The sequence below is a fragment of the Rhinolophus sinicus genome, linkage group LG02 (genome assembly GCF_036562045.2).
Source record: "Rhinolophus sinicus isolate RSC01 linkage group LG02, ASM3656204v1, whole genome shotgun sequence".
NCBI classification, from domain to species: domain Eukaryota; kingdom Metazoa; phylum Chordata; class Mammalia; order Chiroptera; family Rhinolophidae; genus Rhinolophus; species Rhinolophus sinicus.
In genome coordinates, this window is record NC_133752.1 from 160198739 (window position 1) to 160222432 (window position 23694).

Below are 23694 nucleotides of genomic sequence, written 5' to 3' on the forward strand. Positions count from 1 at the left end.
TAGTTGTTTTTCTACCTTAAAATATATTATAAAAGTAATTGATGCTCATAAAAGTTCAAAGAGGAAAAATTTATATAAAATAAAAATGACTTCTCCCACTTTCTTTCTCACTTTTATCCTCAGAGGTAATAGTGATTAACACTGTTGTATGTCTTATAATCACTTTTTATGCATGTAGAAATGCATTGTATATATATTATATATATGTATGTATATATATATGTATATATGTATATACACAGACACAGACACAGACACACACACACACACACATATACACACATATATGTATGTATATAGTCCTTTTTGCCTCCAAATGAAATCATACTTTACCTACTGTTCTGGAAAATTTTTTAGCCACTAATTGGAATGTTAATATCTTCCTATGTCAGTATATATAAAGTAACCTCATTCTTTGTAATAGCAGCATAGAATTCCATTTTATGGATGTTCCATCATTTATTTAACTCCTTATGAGTGGGCATTTGGGTTATCTCCATTACAAAAAATGCTGGAATGAATATTCTTATACACATACCTGTGTGCCCTGTGTGAATATATCTTAGGGGAAATTCCCAGAAGTGGAACCAAACAAAAAGTTTTACATTTCAATAGATAATATTAAATTGGTGTCTTAATGGAACGAATAATTTATACTCCCAATAATAAAATATGAGAGTTTCTCTTTTCCTACATGGTCATCAACCCTGGATATTATCAAATAAACGTATTTACAATCAAATCTAGATAAAAAGTGGTTGATTCTATTTACATTAAAATTATTAATAAAGTTATTATAAAATGTATAAATAAACAAGCTTAGTTTATATGCTTATTTCCCTTGATATACTTTTTTTTTTAGATCAACATAGAATTGTGTATTTTTATTTTTTGTTCATTGATATACTTTTGGGTGAGTTAACCTTCCTGGTTTTTACTCATGCCTTTATTTTGCAAGATTTTTTCAGTTCAACTTTTTTCTTTGATTATTGGTATTTTCCCCTATGTATGAATTTTTAAATTTTACGTTGTTAAGTTTATTAGTTTTTTAAGTCTGTCGAGTTCCTTCAGTCCAGGAGTAAAAAAATATTTGATATAAATTTTTAATTCCATCCTTTAATTACAACATTCTTTTAAAATCATTTTCATGACGTGCCAAAAATAGGAAAAAGTTCATAAATTTTCTCTTTTGACTATATTACATCAGTTACTGTAAAAGTTAACAGGGATATGTTTGGTTTATTTCAGTTCTCTAAAATCACGAATTTGGACAAAAAAATACTTAATTATTTAATAAATGAAATTCATTCTAGCACAACGGACAACTGTTCTGATTTGAAGAAATGACAGAATGTAAAATTTTAAAGAATGCATTTTTTCAGAACTAGTTTCAAAGGTCTTGGAGTCCTCTATTTTCTTCCACAAACATTTTGTAAATTATTAGTTTAAGTATGTATTATATTACAGGAGCGTTTTAGTTGTCAACAAATTGAGTGCTAACACCTTTCCCTATTTTCAGCAGACCTGAGTATATTTTTCCTAATTCTATTTTTATAAATAAATTTAAATTATGTTCCTATACTAAATGTTGCCTGTTAGGAAGACAGTATGCAATACGTTATACTCTCTGATAATACCATGTTCTCTAACCATTGCCCCAAATACAGTATAGTACATTGATTATCTCTGTTTCATCTGCTTTACCTTGTATTTCCGTTTCTGGAATACTAAAGCACTGCTAAATTAGCAGTACGTCTAGATAAACTATTAATGCTTGTATCATTTGAAACCTTGAAACCAATAACTTTTATTTGCTGATCTAAGCTATGAGATTGCATTCTAATTTTAAAAAGTTGTGTAAAGAGCTCAAATTCTTAAAAATACATATTAACATTTTTTTAAAATTAACTGTAAGCAAAATATTAAATTATTTTAGATTCCTGGATATTTCATTTCCAAAGTTCTTAGAAATGACAACCCAACATATTTCTTTGACTTTTTGTATTATGTGTCTGCTTGTTCAGTTGTTCATCTGTTGATGATGTGGCATGCTTGCCTTCAGTAATGATTTGAATAATAAGAACACGGTTTTTTCCAGGAAGTCAATTCTGACTGGGGATCAATTTCTTATTGACATTTAGAAAAACATATTTTCATAAAAGAAGCATATATTGATTGAAGCTATTGTAATCATAGGGGTTTATCTCCGGAGTAGTTTTGGCAGGCAACTACTTCCAACTCCATGTAGGTACTTCCAAAACCCCAGGACTTAAATCTTTATTTACCTTGGTCTCCAATACCTGACACCATCTTTCACCTCAAACAGAATTCATGTACAACTTTTATTCAATCAAAGACATGATTCTTCTCCTAGTTATGTCCTTTCCTACCACCCCAAGTACTTGGCTGTCTCTTAAGAATTTGTTCCTGAAGTTGTCACTGGTTCAATACTCTTTCCACTCTCCAATTCTCCATTTAATCAGTAATTCAACTTCACTTCCTCAAAGATGCTTTCTTTTACCTCCCAATTAGATCAGATCCCCTTGCCATACATGGTTAGGCTCACAGTACTTTTATTCCCTTTTATTTCTCACAGTTCATAATTATATTTGTGTTGTTATTTGGAATGCCTGCCTCCCACATTCAACTGTTTCTGCATTGTTCATCATTTAATTATCGGAGCCTGCAATTAGTAGATACTCAGTATTTGATGAATGAATGAATTGTCCAAGGCTCAAATCCCATCCTCCCCAAAAGGACATTTCTAATTGCTCCAGCCACAGTGATAAATCCCTCTCCCAAATTTGAGGCATTTGTTGTTGATACCATTCATTTATCTCATGGAATCACAGATGCACAGAATTCAATTGGAATTTAGAGGTAGCAAACTTTATATTGTAAATAATGTAATTCACTAAAATAAAATTCTTGGTTTTATTTTTGTGAATACTATCATTAGTGATGGGGAGTTGCCTTCTGAAGTATCCTGAATCATCTTTGGACTATTCGTATGTTTAAACATTTTTCTGATGTTTAGCAAGAATCTACATTCTTGTAATTCTCAAGACTAATTTGATTCCTTAGCATAAAAGAACAAGCCCATTCGTTTTTCTAATGATGGTCCTTTAGATAGTCAAAGACTGCTTTCTTGCTCAATCAAAACACAGTCCCTCCTTTAATTATTGGTTTTCTGTTGTGGTTTCCAGCTTCTTTCATCATTCTGATTTACTCTCCTTGTGAACTCATTCTAGTTTGTCAATGTCCTTCTTGAAATTACTTTTGTTACCAGTAATTTTATTTTTAAAAGTATGCTATTCAAATAAGATAGTAGTAAAAGATGTCATAAGATAGTAGTAAAATACTTAAAACTTCTAAAAAAATCAGATTACTCTTCCTAAGAATAAATATGTAATAATTCTTTAAGTTCAGAAATTTGAAAAGTTAATTTTGATTAAGTAATAGACACCTTTTTCTAGCAGCTGTCAACGGTTGTTTGAGGATTATTAGATCACATAACCAATTCTATACCTTATAGCTTAAAATTATCTGACTTGCTTGGACCACTCGTTAGGTGAACTTAAAAAGGATTTGAACAAATAGGTAACAAAATACTGTGCTTGTTTTGGTGTGAGGGGTTTAGCCTTATAGCTATTACCTGCTAAGGAATCAAACCAAATGTTTAATAATAATAATCAGCTCTTTCCTGGGCTCAACAAAAATGTTTTGATGTGGTTGGTACCAGCCTCTGATGAGGGTATCAGCCTTCATTTAAAAAAACAACCATTAGTTTGATTTGTCATTACAAACATTACTAAATTGTTGATAAAAACTTCCATTACCAAGCAAGAATTGTCCTTTTTGGTCCTTTATATATAATTTATCCTCCATTTCAAAAATATTATAATTGTAAAGTTGCTGACAAAAAGTCTCAAAAGAAGGCAATAAATACTGCAGAAGAAAATTTAGCAAAAAAGTAGAATTATATAGAAATAAGTTAGAAGAGGTGAGGGGGCTTGAGCCTCTCTATTTCTGAAATGGTTGTACTATTTGGCATATCGTTATGCTAATTAAATGTTTGCTAAATGAATGGAAATGTTCGAGCGTTAGGGATAATTCTATAGGAGGGACAATATATTATAAGCAAGGTAATTGGCTTAACAGTACCTGGCAACTTATTTTCAATTTAATCTCAATTTTTACTATAATTTCAATTTCAATATTTTTGAGAACTCAGTATGAGTTAAACACTATAATTATTAAAAAATTCTCAAATATTTTTTCTAACGTGGTGTAATTCAATCTCCTGTAATCCAAATTTATTTCCTTCCTTCTTCCCTCTCTCCCACCCTCCCTCCCTCCCTCTCTCCCTTTCTTCCTGATGAAAAATTTACTTGGACTACTTAGGTAATAGTATTTTAAAGTAGCCCATAAATGAGCTGTTTGTCCTGGATAGAGTCAGCCATAACAATGCAGTCAAGCAACAAAATGAACAAAAGAACCTTTGGAATGTACCTGGTTGTTCAAAAATAGCAGGAGGTGGGTTTTTTTTTCTTTTTCTTTTCTTTTTTTTTTTAAGACTCTATGGAACTCGAGTTTCTCTTTAAGGTTTTGTTGCTACCTTTCCTACAAAAATTACCCAGATTACTTCTTGACCTCTACTTTGAGAGCAGAGGATGTCTTGCTGTATATTAGCTCAGTAGCTCTGAAGCTTCCAGGTACTTTATCTGAACAGTATATCCTAAATACTGTAATTCCTGCATTGCTTGCACATTTGAACCTACTTGCATCCTAGGATTACCATATATATGCTTTACATAAATGTTCAAGAGAAGAGGCATTCGAGGTACATTTTTAGATTTATATAAATACATATATAATTTCTATATTTATATAAAAATATATAGATATATCCTGTAGCAATAATTGAAGTTTGAAAAATTGTGCAATTTTCATACTTTCAAAAGCATATAATAATTTGAAATTATTTTTGGAGGATCTGTCATAAAGCAAATAAGTACTTGAGACAACCCAGGACAACTTTTAAAAATTCTCTTCAAAAAGAAGTTCGGAGTTTATGCTCAGGGTCCATTTTGCCACCAATGAAAGCCCAGAAACAGTTCTTAAGCTTATTCCGTTTTATTTATTATGATAAGGAGAGGCATCATACCAATTGAGGTGAACACTATAACTTCCAAACTCATTTTAGGTTAAATACAAAAATGCTAAAGTTGTTTTGATTTGAGAGAAACCTATAATAAATTTGAAAACATCCATTGATTTATTATTTTACAAGGAATTATTCAGAGTTAATTTGCTGCACATTGTGTTATGCACTGGAGTACAAAAATGAATACAATATAAAATTCTTGCCTTTAGGGAGCTCACATTTAAGTGTGAGGTGTCAGTTTTTTTCTACAGGTATTTAACATAGAGTTTTCATATACAGTTACAGAAATCATATGTTACAGAACCTAAAGAGAAAAAGAAGCATTTAGTTGAAGATTTCAGAAGTGGGTTTATCTTATATATATATTAGGAATTGGCTGTTGAATTAAATGAGCGGTTCAGAAGCATCTATTTAAATGCACATTGTTGACACTACAATGAAAGCAGTGAAACTTGTCAGCAGATGATTAAGTTTTATGGTTGATGCCCACACGTTTGTAGCTTGGGACTAATATCAAGTTTCTGGGGAAAACATCCTTCCTCTGTCCCCAACGCCCACCCCCTCTATTATTAAATCAGCTTCTCAGTTTATTGGTCTGAGGTGTTTTCTCAGAATAAACGTGTATCACCATCATTCTGTTTTTCATTTTTCATTTGTCAATCTGAGAAGTTACTTCAGTTTTGTTTGTTTGTTTTGTCCTCCTGGGGCAAGAAGAGTTTAAATTGTACGTTGACTTATACTCCATAAGGAAGTCTACATTTCATTGGCTACTTTTTCAATCCCCAAGACCACCAGTTAGTATTATTTCTGGATGACTGAAACACTTTATAAACAGCTGGAGGAGGTATGTACATCCATAGATTACTGACTAGTAATCTAGTCTTTTAGAAAAGTGGTTCCATGGAAATTAACAACCCTTCAACTCACACAGGGTTGAAATCTTAAGGCCAAAGTGGAGATAAAAAATTGGATTATTGGGTGGCCGGTTAGCTCAGTTGGTTAGAGCGTAGTGCTAATAACACCAAGGTTGCCCGTTTGATCCCTGCATGGGCCACTCTGAGCGACAGCCTCCTTAAAAAAAAAAAAAAAAAAAAAAGTTGGATTGTTATGGGTTGGGTTACCGTTTGAGGAGGGCAGGCGGGAGTTAGTGAATGGATTGAGGGTCAAATGGGACTTTATTAAACGACTCATTAAAACCACACGAAAAATAAACCTCTGCTGGCCCCACAGGATTAAAAAAAGCTTCAAAAACCCAACTTCAAACAAAATCTAGGGAACTTGGGATACTTATAAATTCAGCCTGGGCGCTTGCAAGACCACTTCCCCTATCACTTCAGGACAGAAACTGGGCACAGGTATGAACATTTTGCAAAATAGCGTTCAAAACTATTTTTCAACGCGAAATAGTGCGTCCTAAGAACTTCAGGGTGGCAAGCACGTCACGCAGTCTAGTGTTCTCCCTCGGTTGCTAACCTTTCCGCCTTTCCCATCCCGCCACTCCCCCTTGGCCACAGCCTCCAGACAGGAGGCGTTTGTTTATGTGACGTCAGCCATAGTAAGCAGTCTCCGCCCCAGTTTCCCTTAGGCCGCCGCGTTTCCCGCGCCACGGCGCTTCTCCCCTTAAAAGGACAATAGAGGCCCCGGGAGCGCGCGCGCGGCCGCCAGGCCTTCTCTCCTCCCCGCCTTCGACGCGTGCGCGCCCGTATGCAAATGAGTTCAATTCAGGAGAATTTTGCTTCGGGAGCCGCGCGTGCGCAGAGGGAAAGCGGAATCTACACCTTCCCGGGCAGCGGTAGCCACTGCAGAACTGCTGGAGACAATCTTTCTAGACAAGGCAGTTGAGGAGGAGGGAACGATTGGAGGGGGGGTTGGCCTGGCGTGCACTCCGCACTTCGGGAACGTTATTGCGCGTGGAACGGTTGCCTTTGGAAGGTGAGTGACTCTAACCATTACTCTGGTGCAAAACTGTCTCACAAGGCTTTGATTTCAGTGGCTTTTTTTTTCTCTTTTCACCTCACTCCCCCCACCCCCAGTCCTTCCATACACACACGAAGTTTTGTCTTGGAGATGGCATTGCCGGCAGCGCTGTTTTCGTGATTTTGAGACCCCATATTCTTTTGTATGCACACGTTTAGTGTGTCTTTTTTAATTGAGGAGGGGATTTAAGGCAAACCGAAAGTCTTGGGGTGGGGGAAGTGAGTGGAGCCTGGAAATGAGTGCGGAGTCGCTGGAGTTGAGGGATCCACGTTGAAGGTGACAATGACTTTTCTCAGTCGCAGCGTTCTCAGGCGACAAGGAGCCCGTGGCTAAAAGGCCCGAGAGGAAAACGACTCGCTGGCAATTGTGGAGGGGCCCGGGTCTGTGCATCGCGTGGGCGCGCGCCCGGGAGTGGTCGGGCGGCGTAGTTGAACCTCGTGGTTTAGTTTATTGCAGCTCCTCGCGCGTGTTTTGGGAAGGGTGGACCATAAACGCCATTCGCTCGGAAACTAAGTTGTCTACTTGCGAACTGGCGGGTTTGAGGGGGTTTAAATCGGCCTTTGGGTCGGTGCCGGGGTTGCCGAGTGCACGCGGCGTGGCGTTGTTTGCCGAACTCCGGAGGGATGCGGATGCGACAATGAGAGCAACACGCGGCCTCTCGGAAACAGCCGCGGCTCCCACACGCCTGTTCTCCCCCGACCGCGCCCAAGCAGCGCTGGTGTCCGATGTGTCTGTGGAGCCTCAAGTTTTGTTCGCAGTGTGTTCACCTGTAGCGTAGCTGTGGGCGCCACGGCGAGGGCTTTCTAGGGCGACCGTGTGCGGCTTAAGATGGCCAGTCAGAGCCAGTTGACTTGGGGATGGAGTCAGCGGCGTTGTCTGCGCCCTGGGAGTGAGAGAACTCCGGAGGGCACTCCTTTTTGTGCTGAACATGACAGACCACGTGCTTGGGGCTGCGACCTGGTTTTCTTCGGAGTGTCCAGCTCCAGGTCAGCAGTGAGATGCAGGCGCTGTCGGGTCCGGCCGCCTGGCAGGACAATGTGATTTGCTGATGATGGCGTCTTGCCAGTTTAAAAAGCAGAGTGAAAGTCGCCAACTCCGCGCGGGTGCGGGGCGGGTAATCCGGCCGTTTCTTATTAAGGACAGGGCAAACTTTGATGAAATGGGTCTGCAGCTGAGGGGAGGACGGCAGGACAGGGCTCCGGACTCTCGGGCGCGGGGTCCCAAGCCTTCCCCGGGGTGATCGTCAAGTGTCTCGTCCCTGGGAAACAATCCGACATCCTGATGCTGCACGTAGGCAGCGCCGGGCTGGACAGAAAACAAAGAGCTGCATGTGCCCATGCGGGCCCCGCTGGCGCTCAGGGCGGCTGCGGGCGGAGGGCCGTGCGGGCTGGGCCCCCCGAAGTTCGGGCGAGTTTCGGGAGGGGCTTTTGTCCCTCAGCCCCTCGCGGGGAAACTTTGGCGGCGCTACTTGTATGAGGTGCCATGCTGGTGCACTGGGAGGCGGCAGGCTTCCGCGCTCCGGGCCGGCGGGCGAGGGAGGCAGCATCTTGGGGTCCTGCAGCTTCAGCCCCAGCGCCGCATACCGCGACGGCTGAGGGGCCGCGAGATTGTGGCCCCGAGTTCTTGGCCGGTTACCCGCGGCCCGGAGCCTGAGTCTGGGAGGTCTGTGGATTCGCCTTTGAAGTCGAACTGTTGCCATGTTTGAATTACGTCAGGGCAAAGCCATGAGGAGGAACAAGCCCCGGCAGCGCGGCGTGCGGGAGGCGCGGCCTGCGGGAGGCGCCGTGCTGGGCGGGCGGCGGGGAGGGTGCGGGGGCCCGTTGTTCCGGCGCAGGTGAGGGAGGAGGCGGGACGCAGTTCACCTCCGGCTGCCCTCGCCAGGGCCAGCGGCTCTCCACGGGAACTTTCTTCCCGACCAAAGTTGTTTTATTTACCAACAAATGCACCCGGGAGCATTTGTATTTGCTGCCTTGTTGCCTCTTTCTCGGCGGTCACCGCGTGCACGAGGGAGAAGCGCACTTCGGGGAGACCCAAAGGCCGTGGGCGGGGACCCGACGGCCGTGGGAGGACGGGGGAGGCATTTTGCTGCTTTCGGGGAAACCGGTGAATGCGGCGAGCACCCCCAATCCCCGCAGCTGAGGCTTGGCTCGCACGTTCAGGGGACCCAGCCCCGACGACACACGGAAAACCGCCGTGAGGAAGTTTCGGGGCTCTCGGTTGTCCTACAAAGGGAAGTGAGGACTGTGGCCGACTGGTGCACGCTGCTGTTTTCTTTGTGTGTTTATGAGTGGGAGGGGGAACCGGGAGGGGCGAGGTTTGTTTTGGTGGGTGGGAGGTTTCTTGGGGTGGTAGGGAGGTGCAGAGTTTGTTCTGGTAACTGTGACCCTAGTAGGTTTCTTTGTTTTTATTTTCTTCCTCTCACCCTCTATTGCTAGACGAGGAATTACCGTTTAGTCAAAGGTGGACGCTGTGCGACACAGTTTCACCCCAGCAGCCCTTTCCCCGAGCTCCTCACGTTGTCCGAAGGAAGTTTAAGGAAACTCCCCCTCCCCCCATTTTCTTATAATTATTTAAAAAATAAATTTGACCTTGTCAGTAAAACTACACTGAGAGCACCTGTTTTTGAACTGGAGTTCGCCAGACTTGCCTTTTAACAATTTCTGTTGCAAAACCTAACACGTTTATTAGTTGCTCAATCTAAATTCAAGCCTGGGAGTTTGTTTCTGGTGGAGCTGGAGAAAAGCCTGATGGCATTTGAAGTATTTTTATAATAATTTGGGGAAGGGCGATCTTTCTTGGCCCTGAAGGTTTGCTTGGCTCAATGTGTGGTGATTGTTCACTGCATTATCTTAGGATGACCTTGAAGAAGCGTATAAATAAGGAGTTGGGCCTTTCTTGGAGATTAAATATGGGGGTTGGGGAGGAAGCTGCGCAGGGGGATGACAACAGGGTAGTGGCGAGCTATCCCTGCTAGCTTCGTCCTAGTTCCTGTGAATTGGGTTGACCTTCTGGTTACCCCTCTTCTATTTTCTTTTCAAGCTAACTTTTTTTTGGGTTTGTGGCCCCAGGCATAGCTCAAAATTTATGCTGGTTTGACACATGGATGCTTCTTTGGTATTTAGGGTTTGCCTGCAGTCTAGACGTCCGATAAGCAGCAGCACATGTCGGTTGCTTCTTTCCTGACTTCTCCTACATTTAGATCATGTTTAAGGGTTAGAATCTAAAAGTGGTCAATACTGGAAAATAATAGTCTCCTCAGATGCCACGCCCACACACATAAAAAATATGTACAAATTGAAGTCTGTTTTGTACTTTTCATTGTTTTGTTATTAAATAAACTCCTAAATTTTGGTTGGCTAAATTACAAATACCTAATGGCAACCAATATTAGTAACAAACAGTACATTTCTGAAGTGAGTAGATAGCATGTCAAAATGAAAAACTTTGGGTTTAATAACTTTATGGTTTCCCTTTGGGCAGTTATTACTCTGGGTCCTGTGTTTAAAATGCACATGAAGTATTTTGCAAATACATAGATTCTTTGTTTTTCTTAATTAGTGTTTTATAGTCGAGTTCCGGATAGAATTTAAGAATTCTGGGATATTTTCAAACACAGTATATAATAGAACTTAGTCGGTTTTGTTTTACATATCATGATGTGTGCAGTAGAGATTTTGTTTATCAAGGTGGGTAAGTTGAGAGTGGGAAAGACACACGAAGTCTCTGCTGCCTTCCCTTTTTGCATTACTTTTGCTGGAGGTTGGAGATGAGAGTTCAATAGGTAATATATTTTAGAACCTCAAGGCTGCTGTTGCACAGTATACTTAATTCTGTAGATCTGGAACCTGGATAGTCACTTTTCCCCAGAGTTGTAATTAGGACCTGGGGAAACCTGGCTCGTGAGGCTTAAGCAGATTTATGTTAGAAAAGCAATTTGAGAATGATTTGCCATGTAAAATAAAATTTTCACTGGGAAAACCTTACGCTTATTTGAAATCTAAACCAACTTTATAAGCTATGATGAGGACATATTAATTAACTTACCATGCCAAGCACGTAGTAGGTTGTTTTAAAAATAGATTATTTTCTCTTTTCCTTAAGATAAGTTAGGAACATAATTATCTGAAAAGGAAGAAAACACATTTGTTGAGGCACTAGGGTAGTCCTGCAGAAGTTGGGTTAAAATGCCTAAATTCCAAAGCCCTGATCATCCTAATAAGTTACTTTGTGATCTAGTTTTCTTACCTGCAAAATAGCGATAATAATGCCTAGTTCATAGGGTTATAAATAATTAAGCAAGTTATATGCTTAGTAAACATTGGCTGTTGTTATCCTCACAACATTTTACAGAAAACAAAACAGGCCTGGGTGGGTTTACCTTGCTGTAGGAAATAATCAGTAAATGCTGAGAGGAAAGAATGAGTGTCTTTGGCCCCCTCCCCCACCTTCAGTAACTACTTTCAGCTCCTGGTTGCCTATCCAGTTCTGATTCAACCATTTTACATCAAAAAGTCCTGTGGAAATCTAGAAAATGCCGTTTTCTTTCATTCTGATTTGTCCACCAGTGTCCTGGATTTCCCACACTTAGTTTTGACTGGGGCGGGGAGGGTGGTGGTGGTTATAACTTGAAAATACTTTGTTGTCTTTTGGTTCTCCAGTTTCTCCTCTAATTGAATCCGTAACTAAGGTTTTCTGTATTATGGAAATCATCTGGAAATGCATGTAGTGCAAAAGAAGGGAGTTTGTTTTCCAGCACTGGAAGTTTTTTGCACCAGAAATATAGAAGTCACAGGCACATTTGCTATTACATATTCAAATACAAAAGTTGCAATTGAACTAAAATAATTCATTTCTAGCTTGTATTTAGTTGCTCCTACCTATAAGTTTGATTTGGCTTGATGTTATTTTAATTTGGTTGATGATAATGTATGCTGAGTTTAAATAAATAACTCATTTTAAGATTCATTTCTCCTCACACTATTCTAACCTCCCCTTCCTGCACATATGCCTACTTGAAATAAGCAGTATTTTTTTCTACCAATTGTTAATGAAAGCATTGAGTTGTTCATTAATCATCTCTAATTAAAATAATTCTTTCAGTTTACATTTCCTTAAAATCTTTAAGCCTCAATTTTTTTTCCTACAAAAGTCTATAGACTCAATGTTAAAAGAAAAATGACTCCTGTCAAAACATTAATTTTTTAATACACATCTTTATTGTGGACACCATTTCTCATGCCCTTAAATATATTGTTCAGATCTATTTTGGCTACCCCACTCTAAGGGTAGTTAGCAAATTCCCCGTTTCCGTGTACTATGTATAATCAGCACTTGGTTGTAATATGACTTAGTTCCTGCCCTGCCATAGTTTATTTTACCATTGAGTAGAGGAGATAAATAATACAGTAAACAAGTATATGAAATATTGTATGTTATTCTAATAAAGATCTGGAAAGATTTTGTAAAAATAAATCATTCTTACAGCATTTCTCAGGTTAAGGGGATAGATGAGAAACCATCAGACAGAAATAATAGCCTTAGTAGAGATATGTGGCTAGTTATTAAAGTTGGTTTGACACTCCTAGAATATCAGAATTCCGAGTTGGTAGCAGCTGGTAGGCAGGACCAGATCCTGAAAAGCTTTGAATTTCTTGCCAAGTAGTTTAGATATTATCCTGAAGCCAGTGTTGGTACCTTGGAAGAGATGATTAATATTTGAACTTGAGGAAGATACCACCTGTTTGAAGAATGTGGGGAAGTCGGTTCTGAGGCCCTGACTGGAGCTCAAGCACCATGATGAGGGACATGAAGCAGAGAAATGAAAGAAGCAGCAGAATCTAAGGACTCAGTGGGGGCCATGCAGAGGATGAGAAGGGAGAGCACAGTTGACGTTCAGGTTTTTGTGTGTGACTGTATGGGTGATAACCCAGATATGTGAGCACAGGAAGAGCATGCTTGGAAGAGAAGGTTTTATAATCAATTAGGGCATTTACAGGTTTGCAGTACCAGTCCTTGTGTTGCTGCTTTACAGATATTATTCAGAAGAATTGGGATTTATCTTTCTTTTCTAAATGAGGAAATTGAAAGGTCAGAGAGTGTCAGGAACTTACCTGAGCTTTGGGTTAGGCCAGGTGTGTGCTACCATACCTTCTTAACATTTTTGTCAGTCAGTAATGGGGAGAATAGCTTCACAGGCAAGAGTATGATCCAGTTTCATGACTTGAAGTTTCCTTGAAAAGGCTAAATTCCTCTTTTCCCACAGACCTTGGCTTAAAAGAAAACCTTCAGAAATCTGGTTTGTACCTTCAGTTTAATTTGTTGGACATACCCTGGGATACAGTTTATACTTCTGTAATGTGCAAGTCGTATAAATGCAAGGAAATAACTGGTATACATAGACTGATATTTTCTTACTCTTGCTTCGCAGCATCCCTGGAAAGTAGAAGTGAGATTTCACCCTAATATTACAGAGGAACAAATAAAATTAGACGTGACTTCCTATTCAGTTGTAAAGACAAAAGCAGAAATAGATTCCAACTCGACTCATTACAGTGCCTTTTCACCATACTCAGTAGTTATACGTTTCCTAACTGATAATCATTCCTAAAAGCAAATAAACACCATCTCTCCAATCTTTACAACTTTCTCGTCCACTGGAATTGCTTGCATTTGTGATTTTTTTTTTTTTTTAATTTATAAACCCATGTTATTTTAGCTGAGCGCTTATTTCTGAGTTTGACCCCTTTCCTGTAGGATGAGTTCTAGGCTCTTCTGTGGATTCCGTAGGCAGCCACAGTTATAAATACTTTGCCATATAATTTCTCAAAGGCTGGGTATCTATTTGGAGACGCTATTGGCAAATAAATGGGGTCCACCACTCCTTTGTCAGCTTTTCCCCCTGCAAGTTTAAATTTATCTTTTAAAAGTGAATAAATAAATTCAGAATCTTTGATGCTGGGATGTGGGCTGGTATCTGGAAGCAGGTAAGAGGGGTATAATAATAGTGTTTAATTGCTCTGTAGCTTTCCGTAATTGCTGACGAAACATGTCTCGTTGTTGGGGACTACTGCAACCAAGTGGCCTAGCAGCCAGAGAACACAAAACACTTAGTCCTTTTTGACCCTTTGTGAAGAGTGTTGCTCCAGTTACACTGTTAGTGTTTACTGGATCTTGTACTTATATGTGATTAAAGATAGCATACCATTGACTAAAATGGTGTCGAGGGTGGCATTACCAATTACAGCAGCTCAAGATTGCTCATAGCTTTTGATCACAGGTGGTTTTTCTTGTTTATTTCTCTTCTTTCCCATCACCCTATCACCGCAAGTTCAGTTCTAAAGAAATAACACCCCCTTCACTGCAAAGTTGCCTTTGGTTGCTGGGTTCGTTTTGTCTTTGTTCACTCCTGCTTCCTTCCCACTTTACAAATCTGTTGCTTGTCTCTTCTCTGCAGTTTCCTTCCCATTCTGCTCTATGTCTATTCTGATCTTACTATTCTGTACTCTTCCATGGAGTATATTTACTAATGTGTATCTCTATCTGTATGTCTTTGAGGAAGTTTGTTTAAGCTTTCTGGGCTTTTTCAGATTCCTCTTAAGGCAAGGTGTGTGATGGTAACTTAAGGTTTTGGAGCATGGTGCTTGCTCTTGATTTAAAAATTGACAGTATAGAAGGTAGTAAAAAGTAAAGTGAAAGTAAGCTTCCTTCATTCTTGCACCCCTCAGAGACAACCACTAGTCACTATTTTTTGAAAATCTATTTTCAAATGCCAATTTGTTTGAGGTCTCATTTTTAAAACATGCTATGGGATTATACTGTGTAACTATTATCCAATTTGCTTATTTCACAGAAAATATCTTGGGTAGTTCCCTCCATGCACATGTCATAGATCTGCATTCTTTTTGAGGGCTGAATATTTATAAGAAATCATCTTTAAGCTCAGAATTACTTAAAAAACTTTCCTTAAATAGCATCTTTTCAGTATTGGCTATTGCTGTGAAGATTCCTTTTCTTTCCCATTTGTATTATATTGCACTTAATAAACTTACCTTCCGTGTTTTGAATTAAATGTAAAATAAGATATTGCTCCTGCGTTTTTGTCTCATAATCTCATTAGATTAATTCAGAATTGGCCCTTTTATAATCTCTGATATACAGGGGTTTACCTTACCCTTTCCTTGTCTCAACCCTAAGTTGGCATTCCCCATCTTCTCATTAAGTTGATATTAGATTTATATGAAAGTTATAGATTTAAAGTAGGAAAAAAACCCCAAGAAACCAATCAAAACAAATGTTTCAAATTAATTGTATTTTAAAAATTCACTTTTTGTTGTCTGTGTATATTTTGTTCATGCAAACAGTTATTTCTCTTAATGTTTTTTTTTTTACTTAGCTATTATTAACTTGAATCTTTTTAAGTTTGGAGAGTGAACTAAATTGAACCGAACAGTAATTTTAGAGTGGCTTATTTGTCTTTAACTATTACAGTATTTTAAAAATTTGTGGCTATTTGGATGACTGTAACCAAAGAAATAATATGGATGGAAGTTCTTTAAAAAATGTGAAGTGCTATGCAGAGCTTTTAAAAAAAGTTTAATCAACACATTTATTGAGTACCTTCTAAGTGACTGGCACTATTCTAGATGCTGAGGTCACAAAGATGAATAAAGACGAATTCCTAACCCAGTCTTTTTATTTTTAAAAATAAGCTTATTGAGATATAATTCATGTACCATAAAAGTTACTCTAAAAGAGTACAATTCAGTGGCTTTGCAGAGTTTGGCAACTATCACAACTATCTTAATTTTAGAAGACAAATGACAGTTTTTAATCAGCATTTTAAGTCTTTCCTGATTTTTGGCTTTATCTCAAAAGCTTAATTTTCTTCTGCTTTCCCCAAACACATGCATGCGGGTGAGATTGTCTGGGGTCCACTCTCATCTGTAACTGTTCATCAGTTAGGAAGCAGATGGTGTTAGCGTCCTTCTGTTAAAACAGTGCTGAGTGATGTCTCGCTTATGAGAATAGATGCAAAGTCACAAATAGTTTCATAACTGACCGTGTCATTTGAACAAATAAAATAGATTGTTCTGGAAGAATCAATATTGCACAAGTGTGGGACTAGAAAAGAAATATTCTGAAGAACCACTAGGTTTGTTGTAATAACAAATCCCACGTTTAAAATCAAGTTGTGCCACACCCACCCACCTCTTTCTCAAATATATAAAGTAAGCTGGTTTCAGAGTCATTTTTGTGTTCTTAGTTTTCTTCCAGAGTTCACGTAGGTGTTTTTTGTTTTAAACAGTATTAGTGGGTCTGTAGATTTTGTGAAAATACTTTCAGTTAATCTCTGGGCAACACCAACCACTGCTTAACCAGGGATGCTGTAAACAGCCCACAGTGAAACCCCTGTGTATTCGCTGCAGATTCCCAGGTGCCTCTCAAGTGCAGGAATAAGCTCAGAAAAGGTTTAGTAGGTTTATTAAGTAATCATCCATTATAAGGTTCATACGCAATACTTGGGTGTTGCATCAGGACACCTGACTGCATTTGCACTGCCTAGAAGAGATTGAACCCCAGGATTTGGATCCCTCTCCTTTTGGCGGAAGAATTTTGTCAGGAGAAACGTAAGGTCAAAGAGCTACATAAAAGATGATCAATCAGAAGACATCAGCCTATTTTATTTTTCCTGATGTCTTAAGAAAAATATTCCTCCAACTAAAGAGTGGAATGTCTTGTGGGGACTGTAGGGCAAGGCTTGTGGAGATCCCCACCGACAAAATAATCATGGAAAATGAACACTTCATTCATAATAGCAGCTGTTGATAAGGAAAGCCTCAGTATGTGCTCATTATAGAATGCTGTAGCCCTAGCATTCCTTAACAGCTTGCTAGCCTGATAACTGACACAAACTAGGGCTTCTTAGTCAAATCCAGCCTCCGTGAAGGTAGTTCATATCTTGGAGATGATCTGAATGCTGTACGGTTTTGATGGCCTGTTTATTTGTGGGGAGGAAAGGGGATTGTGAAGGTAGAGATAGGAATCTATCTGTTGTAATAGGATTTGGTCTCTGTGTTAATGGAATGAACTGGCCTTTCTGGCTGTACTTCCTTTGTCCTTGCTGAGAAGGGAGGCTGAAGTTTCCTCGAGCTATTGATGAAGCTGAAAACTGTAAGAGGAACTGTGGACTTCTGACCTTCTTGATGGTAATGGAGGGTGTTAGGGGAGTTTGGAGAGCCCACAGGTTGGTGTGAGGACTAAAAAGGTTGTATTATTACATTTTTGCTTCAAAACAGAAATACATAAATTAAAGCAATGACATACACTTTGTTAGCACTTCTCTTTTTAAAGTTTCTGTAATCCTGTGTCATATGAAATTGTTTTTACCAAAGCACACATGAACATGTCTTCAGGAGGCCGTATTCTTTTAATTTATCACGTGGGTTTGTTGTTTGAATAGAGAAAAATATCTGCCTTATTTCACAGGCCTCACTACACCTTTTCCTGCTATATATAGAGTACCTTGCTCACTTTTTTCCTCTAAAACGGGGGCGGGGGGGGGCGGGGGGGGAGGAGTCAAATTCCCAAGCATTTCCTTTAACAAAAACAATTAATCAACTAAGAATATTTTGTTTTCTTGTTTTAACAGTTCTTAAGTTGAAGTAACTTAGTTGAGACTTAATTATTGAAATACGTCAATGGCTTTCTGCCCCTCCCATCTGTTCTCCTTTGCCTGCTTCCCTCATCAACAAAACATTAATGAACACTTGTTGAACAGTAGTCCCTGTTTAAAAGGAAAGCTTTAGTGTTTAGCTAATTAATTGCTAATAAAATATTTTCTTAAAAGCAAATTATAAATCCTCTGTCCACATTTCAGAATTCCCCAATCTGCGCCTCTCTCTCTCTCTCTCTCTCTCTCACACACACACCACACACCCCACACCCTGGATGATTGGTGATTTTTCTGAATCACTTTCATAAATACTTGCTCTGGTATGCTAACCAGAATTGGACTGGAATACTGTCAGGCAAGAGATCATCCAAAGACAAATACTGAAGTTTTTATTTTACTCATATTTTAGTGTAATTCTGAAAGAACTTGAAAAAGATGGTGTTCTGTGGTTATAACTGCTAAAACTATGGGCACAAATCTAATCGGTATTAATTTATGGCTGCTTTATATGGTACTTTTGTGATAATTTGTAGTTGGACACCCCCCACCCCCACCCCACACCCCCTTGCCCTCTGGAGTTGTCCATTGGGATTTAGTTTCTATATTCATTGCCTTTTCATCACCTTTCTTGTCCAGATGTTCTGGTAAACTTGGCCCTTGGTTTGGATATTTTAAATGACTGCTAAGGTGCATATTTACTGCCAGCTGTATTTTTGCTGCATCTAGCCCTAGAGCTGTTTTCTTCCTTGCTTGCTTTATGTTGAGATTTTTTGATCATTGAGATTTTTTGATCATTGGAATCATAATTTATCTCATTACATTTCTTGGACATCGGCCTCCCACTGTTACTGCTCTTAGGCACAGAGCCTCACCGAAGAGCTCCCAAAACCTCGAACAACTGAGGAGCAGACCAGTAGTCAGGCAACATGAGCTCATTTTTAATTTGTCTTAAGGATTTATGAAATTATTATTCTTAAATTCTAACCTTGATTTTTGTGAATTTTACATCCTCCTCTCAGTAGTTTCAATTCAGGGCCAACTTTCCACTTAGAACTTCCCATTTATCACAGAAGAAATCCCCTCTAATTTCCCATAGGGCAAAAGTAGTGTGGGCTGATGCATATTGAGCTACTTCTATGCTTGCTATCAAGTAGTGGTCTTGGTAAATGCTCAGAACTTCCCCAAAGGGGAATCACATTAATGCAAAGGTGCAAAATAAAGGGTGGTGCCTTAACTTACATGTTAGGGTTCGTCAGTACTGTATGTGATCCATTGTTTTATAAGATTGTGGGGCAGTTGTATTTTCTACTTTAAAACTTGATTTTTAAAAAATGCCCCCTCCCTCCATTTTTAGAATAAATGTTCGCCAGGAGGGTACAAGGAGATAGTAGAGGCCTTGTTAAGTAACTGAGATATTGTGTGTGTTTTATACATTTGCCATGATAGTGCCAAGAATGGAGGAAGATCCAGGAGGTCTTCCCCCCAGAGCCCTCGATCTGGCTTTGTCCTGTAATACCAAGTGACTAGGGAGGTGGGGTGGAGCAGAGAGCTCTTTTTTAAATGGTTTCTTGTTAATAGCCCTCAACAAAGCTGTGTCAATTCCCTTGGCTTTACAGACTATTGCCCAGAAGAAAAGATGTTTGGTTTTCACAAGCCAAAGATGTACCGAAGTATAGAGGGCTGCTGTATTTGCAGAGCTAAGTCCTCCAGTTCTCGATTCACTGACAGTAAACGTTATGAAAAGGACTTCCAGAGCTGTTTTGGGTAAGATCACCTGATGTTTGCGCCATTCTTAGAGTGAAAAAGATCACAGCATATGGAAATATTTCCAAACAAGGCGATTGGAGCAATGTGCTAATATTTAAAATCACTTATATTCTAAGCTAGTCTGCTAAGGCCCTTGCTGTTAAAACCAATCAAACATACTGACAGCCTATCTTTTTTTTCAGATTATGAGGAACTACCAAATTAATTGTGAAGCCCTTTGTAGTTGCAACCAAACAAACCCTTTTGTTGTTAACTTCAGTATGTATAAAGAGATGGTAAAAAAATTACCCTTATCTCTTATAATGGTTGTCCCCCAATAGTTTTCTGTTCTTTGTATTGTTTTTCTAATTATAGAAATATATTTTAACCCAACCTGCTGAGGATACTAACAAGACTTAAAGTTCTGCCCTGAAACCTGTCAGGGTATGTTAGCATTCATTTGTAATTTTGTTTTTCATTTATCTTTTGACAATAAACCTCTGCTTAATAAAATGGAATTTACTTTCCAAGAAATCTTTGGATAAAATTCTTAACGTTGCACCATTTCCCATGTTAGAAATTAGTTTCTCCACTTTTTCTTATCAAAACATTTGTTGATTATTTATTGTTAAGCCTGGACTTTGTAGTTATTTTGAAAGCTGTGAAAAAGCGTCTCCACTCACCTTGACTTTTTAAATTACATTTCCTCTTAATGTTTTCATTTCCAATTGTGTGTACATAACAAATATCAGTATTTTTCTATATGTATTTGTAATACTGGAAAAATGTATTAAGTGAAAGTTCCTCAGATATCATTAAAAAATAGCTTGGCAAGTGGTCCTATATATTTTTTCCCCCTTATACAAATATAATAATTAAAACAAAATGACAGTGCCTCTCTGGTTTTGTTTGTTGTAAAACTAGAATATCATGGCACCTTATTTTAAAGGGTGGCATTTTGTTGCTTGTGACATGTCTATACATTTCAAGAAAGATTAATTGGACAGTATTGTTCAAAATCATGGTGACCAGGATCTCCTTTAGGTCTTAAACATTTTACTATTATTTAATTTTAAAAACATTCTTTATTTTAAAAACGACCAAATAGCAGTACGTCAAATTGGTTCATTGGATCTAGAAGTTAATTATATTTCTGAAACATACTATAGAAACACTGGAACTGGATCATCCAGGATGATTAGAAATGGCATCTATAAACTATAAATGGATAGAGTTTTTTCTAAAAGAAATGTACTTGCTTGAATTCTTTAATGTAAAGGAGACCACTAAAGATTTGATTGTTTTCAATGTTTTCTTATCAGGTTGCATGAAACTCGTTCTGGAGACATCTGTAATGCCTGTGTCCTGCTTGTGAAAAGATGGAAGAAATTGCCAGCAGGATCAAAAAAAAACTGGAATCATGTTAGTTCATCTTTCTCAATTATACCTCTATTATATTTAAAGTAACATTAGTTTTCCCCCTAATTTAGGGACTAATGTGTCCATAAGATGCAAAAGTATGAAAAGAATAAAGAAAAATAGTAGTTGCTGCTTAGATATAATCAATTAACATTTTGTCATGTTTGGAAGCAAAATAGTTTGGTGTAGCATTTCTCTAAGGCTGTATCCAGTATCCCCATTTCAGAGATGCACAATATACACTTCACATATTTTTAGATTTAATCCAGAAATTCCTAGAGTTAATTAGACATGGATCCTTTTTTCATCTCTTATGATGACATTTATCCTGACTCATGTTGATACTAATGAGCACATAGTTTTTTGAATGAGAACTGGATTTGAATCCTGCCTTTATACCACCTATTAGATGTGAACTTTGGGCAAGTTACATTTACTTATAAAGTGCAAAGCTAATAGCTGTCTTACAGAGCTGTTGTGAGTGAGACCTGAAATATATAAAGTATAACACACAGTAATTACTCTTTAGATGGACGCTGTTGTTATTTTCTACAAGTATGTTTAAATCTACTTGAGATCCAACTGGTACGTATAATAAATGTGTGTTCTGGTTGCCCTTCCTCTTTATGTCACTAGAATTCTTAAAATATTTTTGAGGACCTGAACAACACTGTTAAGCCTTATTTAATTCTTCTGTATGAAGATGCTAGTTTCAGAAGATTTATGACATTTATACAAAATACTTGTTTTTAAGCAGGCAAGTGTTTATTTTTTACTTTTTTCCCTACACTAGCCGTACACAGTCCTTTGGTAACTATTACAATATCATGCTAGGTTTTTGTTAGCTTATAAAGAAAAGTGAGGGTATTTTTTTTCCAATAGCTTATCTGGAGACGGTCCAAATTGTGATTTCAAAGGTGATGGCAAGCTTTCTACATAAGGATAGAAATCTGCAAGTAGTAAATGTGAATGAATGCATGAGAAATGGGGCCATATGGGGTTAGACCAATGTCCATGCTAGACTGGGAGACAACATGCCATTGCCTTCATGTTAACTGACCTTGGGGATTAGGAGGTTTAGTGAAAAGAGTTTAAAGCATAAGTCTGAACACCTTAATTTGAATCTTGTTCCTCTCCCCACCCACCCTTGCCCATTTACTAGCATAGTGAAGTGAAATGACAAAGTACATAATTTAATTTCTCTTGTTTTCCTTTACCCTAAAATTAGAGTAACAAAAATAGCACCCTTACTGCTTTGTGGTGAAGATAAAAATCAAAAGTATATGAAAACATTTTGTAAACTGCAAAACATCCTGTAGAAATGTTAGTTGTTAGGTTCGATTTTTCTTAACCTACTTAGTTTTGGGTCATTTTCACCATATATAAATCTATTTAAATTTTTTATATAGCATACTCCTGCTATTACCTACTTCAAAGAAAAAAACACCCTACTAGATAAACTATTTAATTTCACGTGATGATTTTTTTTTTTTTTTTTTTAAGTGCACATAGGCTTTCACTCTAGTAGAAAACTGGTTCTCTAATTTGGCTCCTTCAGACAGACATTTATCTGAACCAAAGGAATACGGAGGTATCATTTTTTAGATGGTATTAAATATTCAGTATTTTCTTCCAGGTGGTAGATGCTAGGGCAGGACCCAGTCTAAAGACTACACTGAAACCAAAGAAAGTGAAAACTCTGTCTGGAAACAGGATAAAAAGTAACCAGATCAGCAAACTGCAGAAAGAATTGAAACGTCACAGTAAGTTTGATACTGAAACATGAGTACTTAAGAATAGGTGTTTTTATTTTTGCCTGGGGATGGCATATGCCATGTAATGATCTTTTTTTTTTTTAATTGCTTTCTTTTTTTTTAAGAGTGTTGGAAGGGAATGTTGACTTGGTAGAGATATCATTTCTATGAAATCTTGGAACATTGTCTTTGATTTTGATGTCATAAAAATACTTTCACTAGCTAGTCACTTCAAATTGTGCTAAGACCACTCTGACCACTATGATCTCTTTATTGACATCGTAATTTTGTAGAAACATTTGTCAAGCTTTTTTACTTGATATTTTATGCATAAGGACATTGAGGCCTGGCGATGTGCAGAAAATAACATGAATGATTAGTGGATAATCTGAGACCAAAGCCCAGGAAAGTAACTTTAGAAATCATAACTCACATATTGCAGTAAAGCTAGCCTCAGGACCTTGAGGTTTAGGGGGGACAGTGTGTTGTGTGGGGTAATGGCATGGAAAAGGACCGACAAATTAATAATCTGGTTCATAAACTCTTTTAGGAAGTCATTATTGGGGTGAAAGCGCCTGTAGTGGTACTTATGTATTTGGGCATCTAGATTTAAGATTTTGAAAAGGAAATGCAGTGCATGTAATATTATTATGTAACAATTGTATCACAGGGTGGGGCATTCTGAGGCAATACTATTGAATCAAGCACATTAGTATTTCTGCAGCGAAAATGAAAATGTATTCACATAGAATAAATATTCACATAGTGTTCGCAGAGGTAGAATAAACAAACCGTAAATAGGCGAGTCAGGTTTGGCTCCCTAATTATTGTTCAAGTCAAACCAGATTTTGTGGTCACATGGGTTAGGGATAAACTTTATGTTTCTAGAACTTTTTCAGAATTATAGATATGGGTTGTGGACCTGTATTGGAGTTTTCAGGATTAAAAAACTATCTGTA

At 38.2% G+C, this 23694-nt stretch overlaps 1 protein-coding gene across 3 annotated transcripts in view; it reads left to right on the forward strand.

Moving 5' to 3' along the window:
* Nucleotides 1–6744: 6744 nt before the first annotated feature.
* SINHCAF (SIN3-HDAC complex associated factor) overlaps nucleotides 6745–23694 on the forward strand; it is a 29308-nt gene continuing 12358 nt past the window's right edge. The window contains exons 1-4 of one of the 3 annotated variants that reach the window (XM_019736943.2): nucleotides 6745–7099; nucleotides 19433–19580; nucleotides 20885–20984; nucleotides 22618–22744. In XM_019736943.2, the coding sequence (XP_019592502.1) occupies nucleotides 19453–19580; nucleotides 20885–20984; nucleotides 22618–22744 (355 nt within the window). In that variant the 5' untranslated portion in view covers nucleotides 6745–7099; nucleotides 19433–19452. Of the gene's footprint in view, nucleotides 7100–9008; nucleotides 9379–9498; nucleotides 14421–19432; nucleotides 19581–20884; nucleotides 20985–22617; nucleotides 22745–23694 lie in introns of those variants that run through there. The other 2 variants (XM_074325846.1, XM_019736953.2) reach the window with 2 other exon arrangements.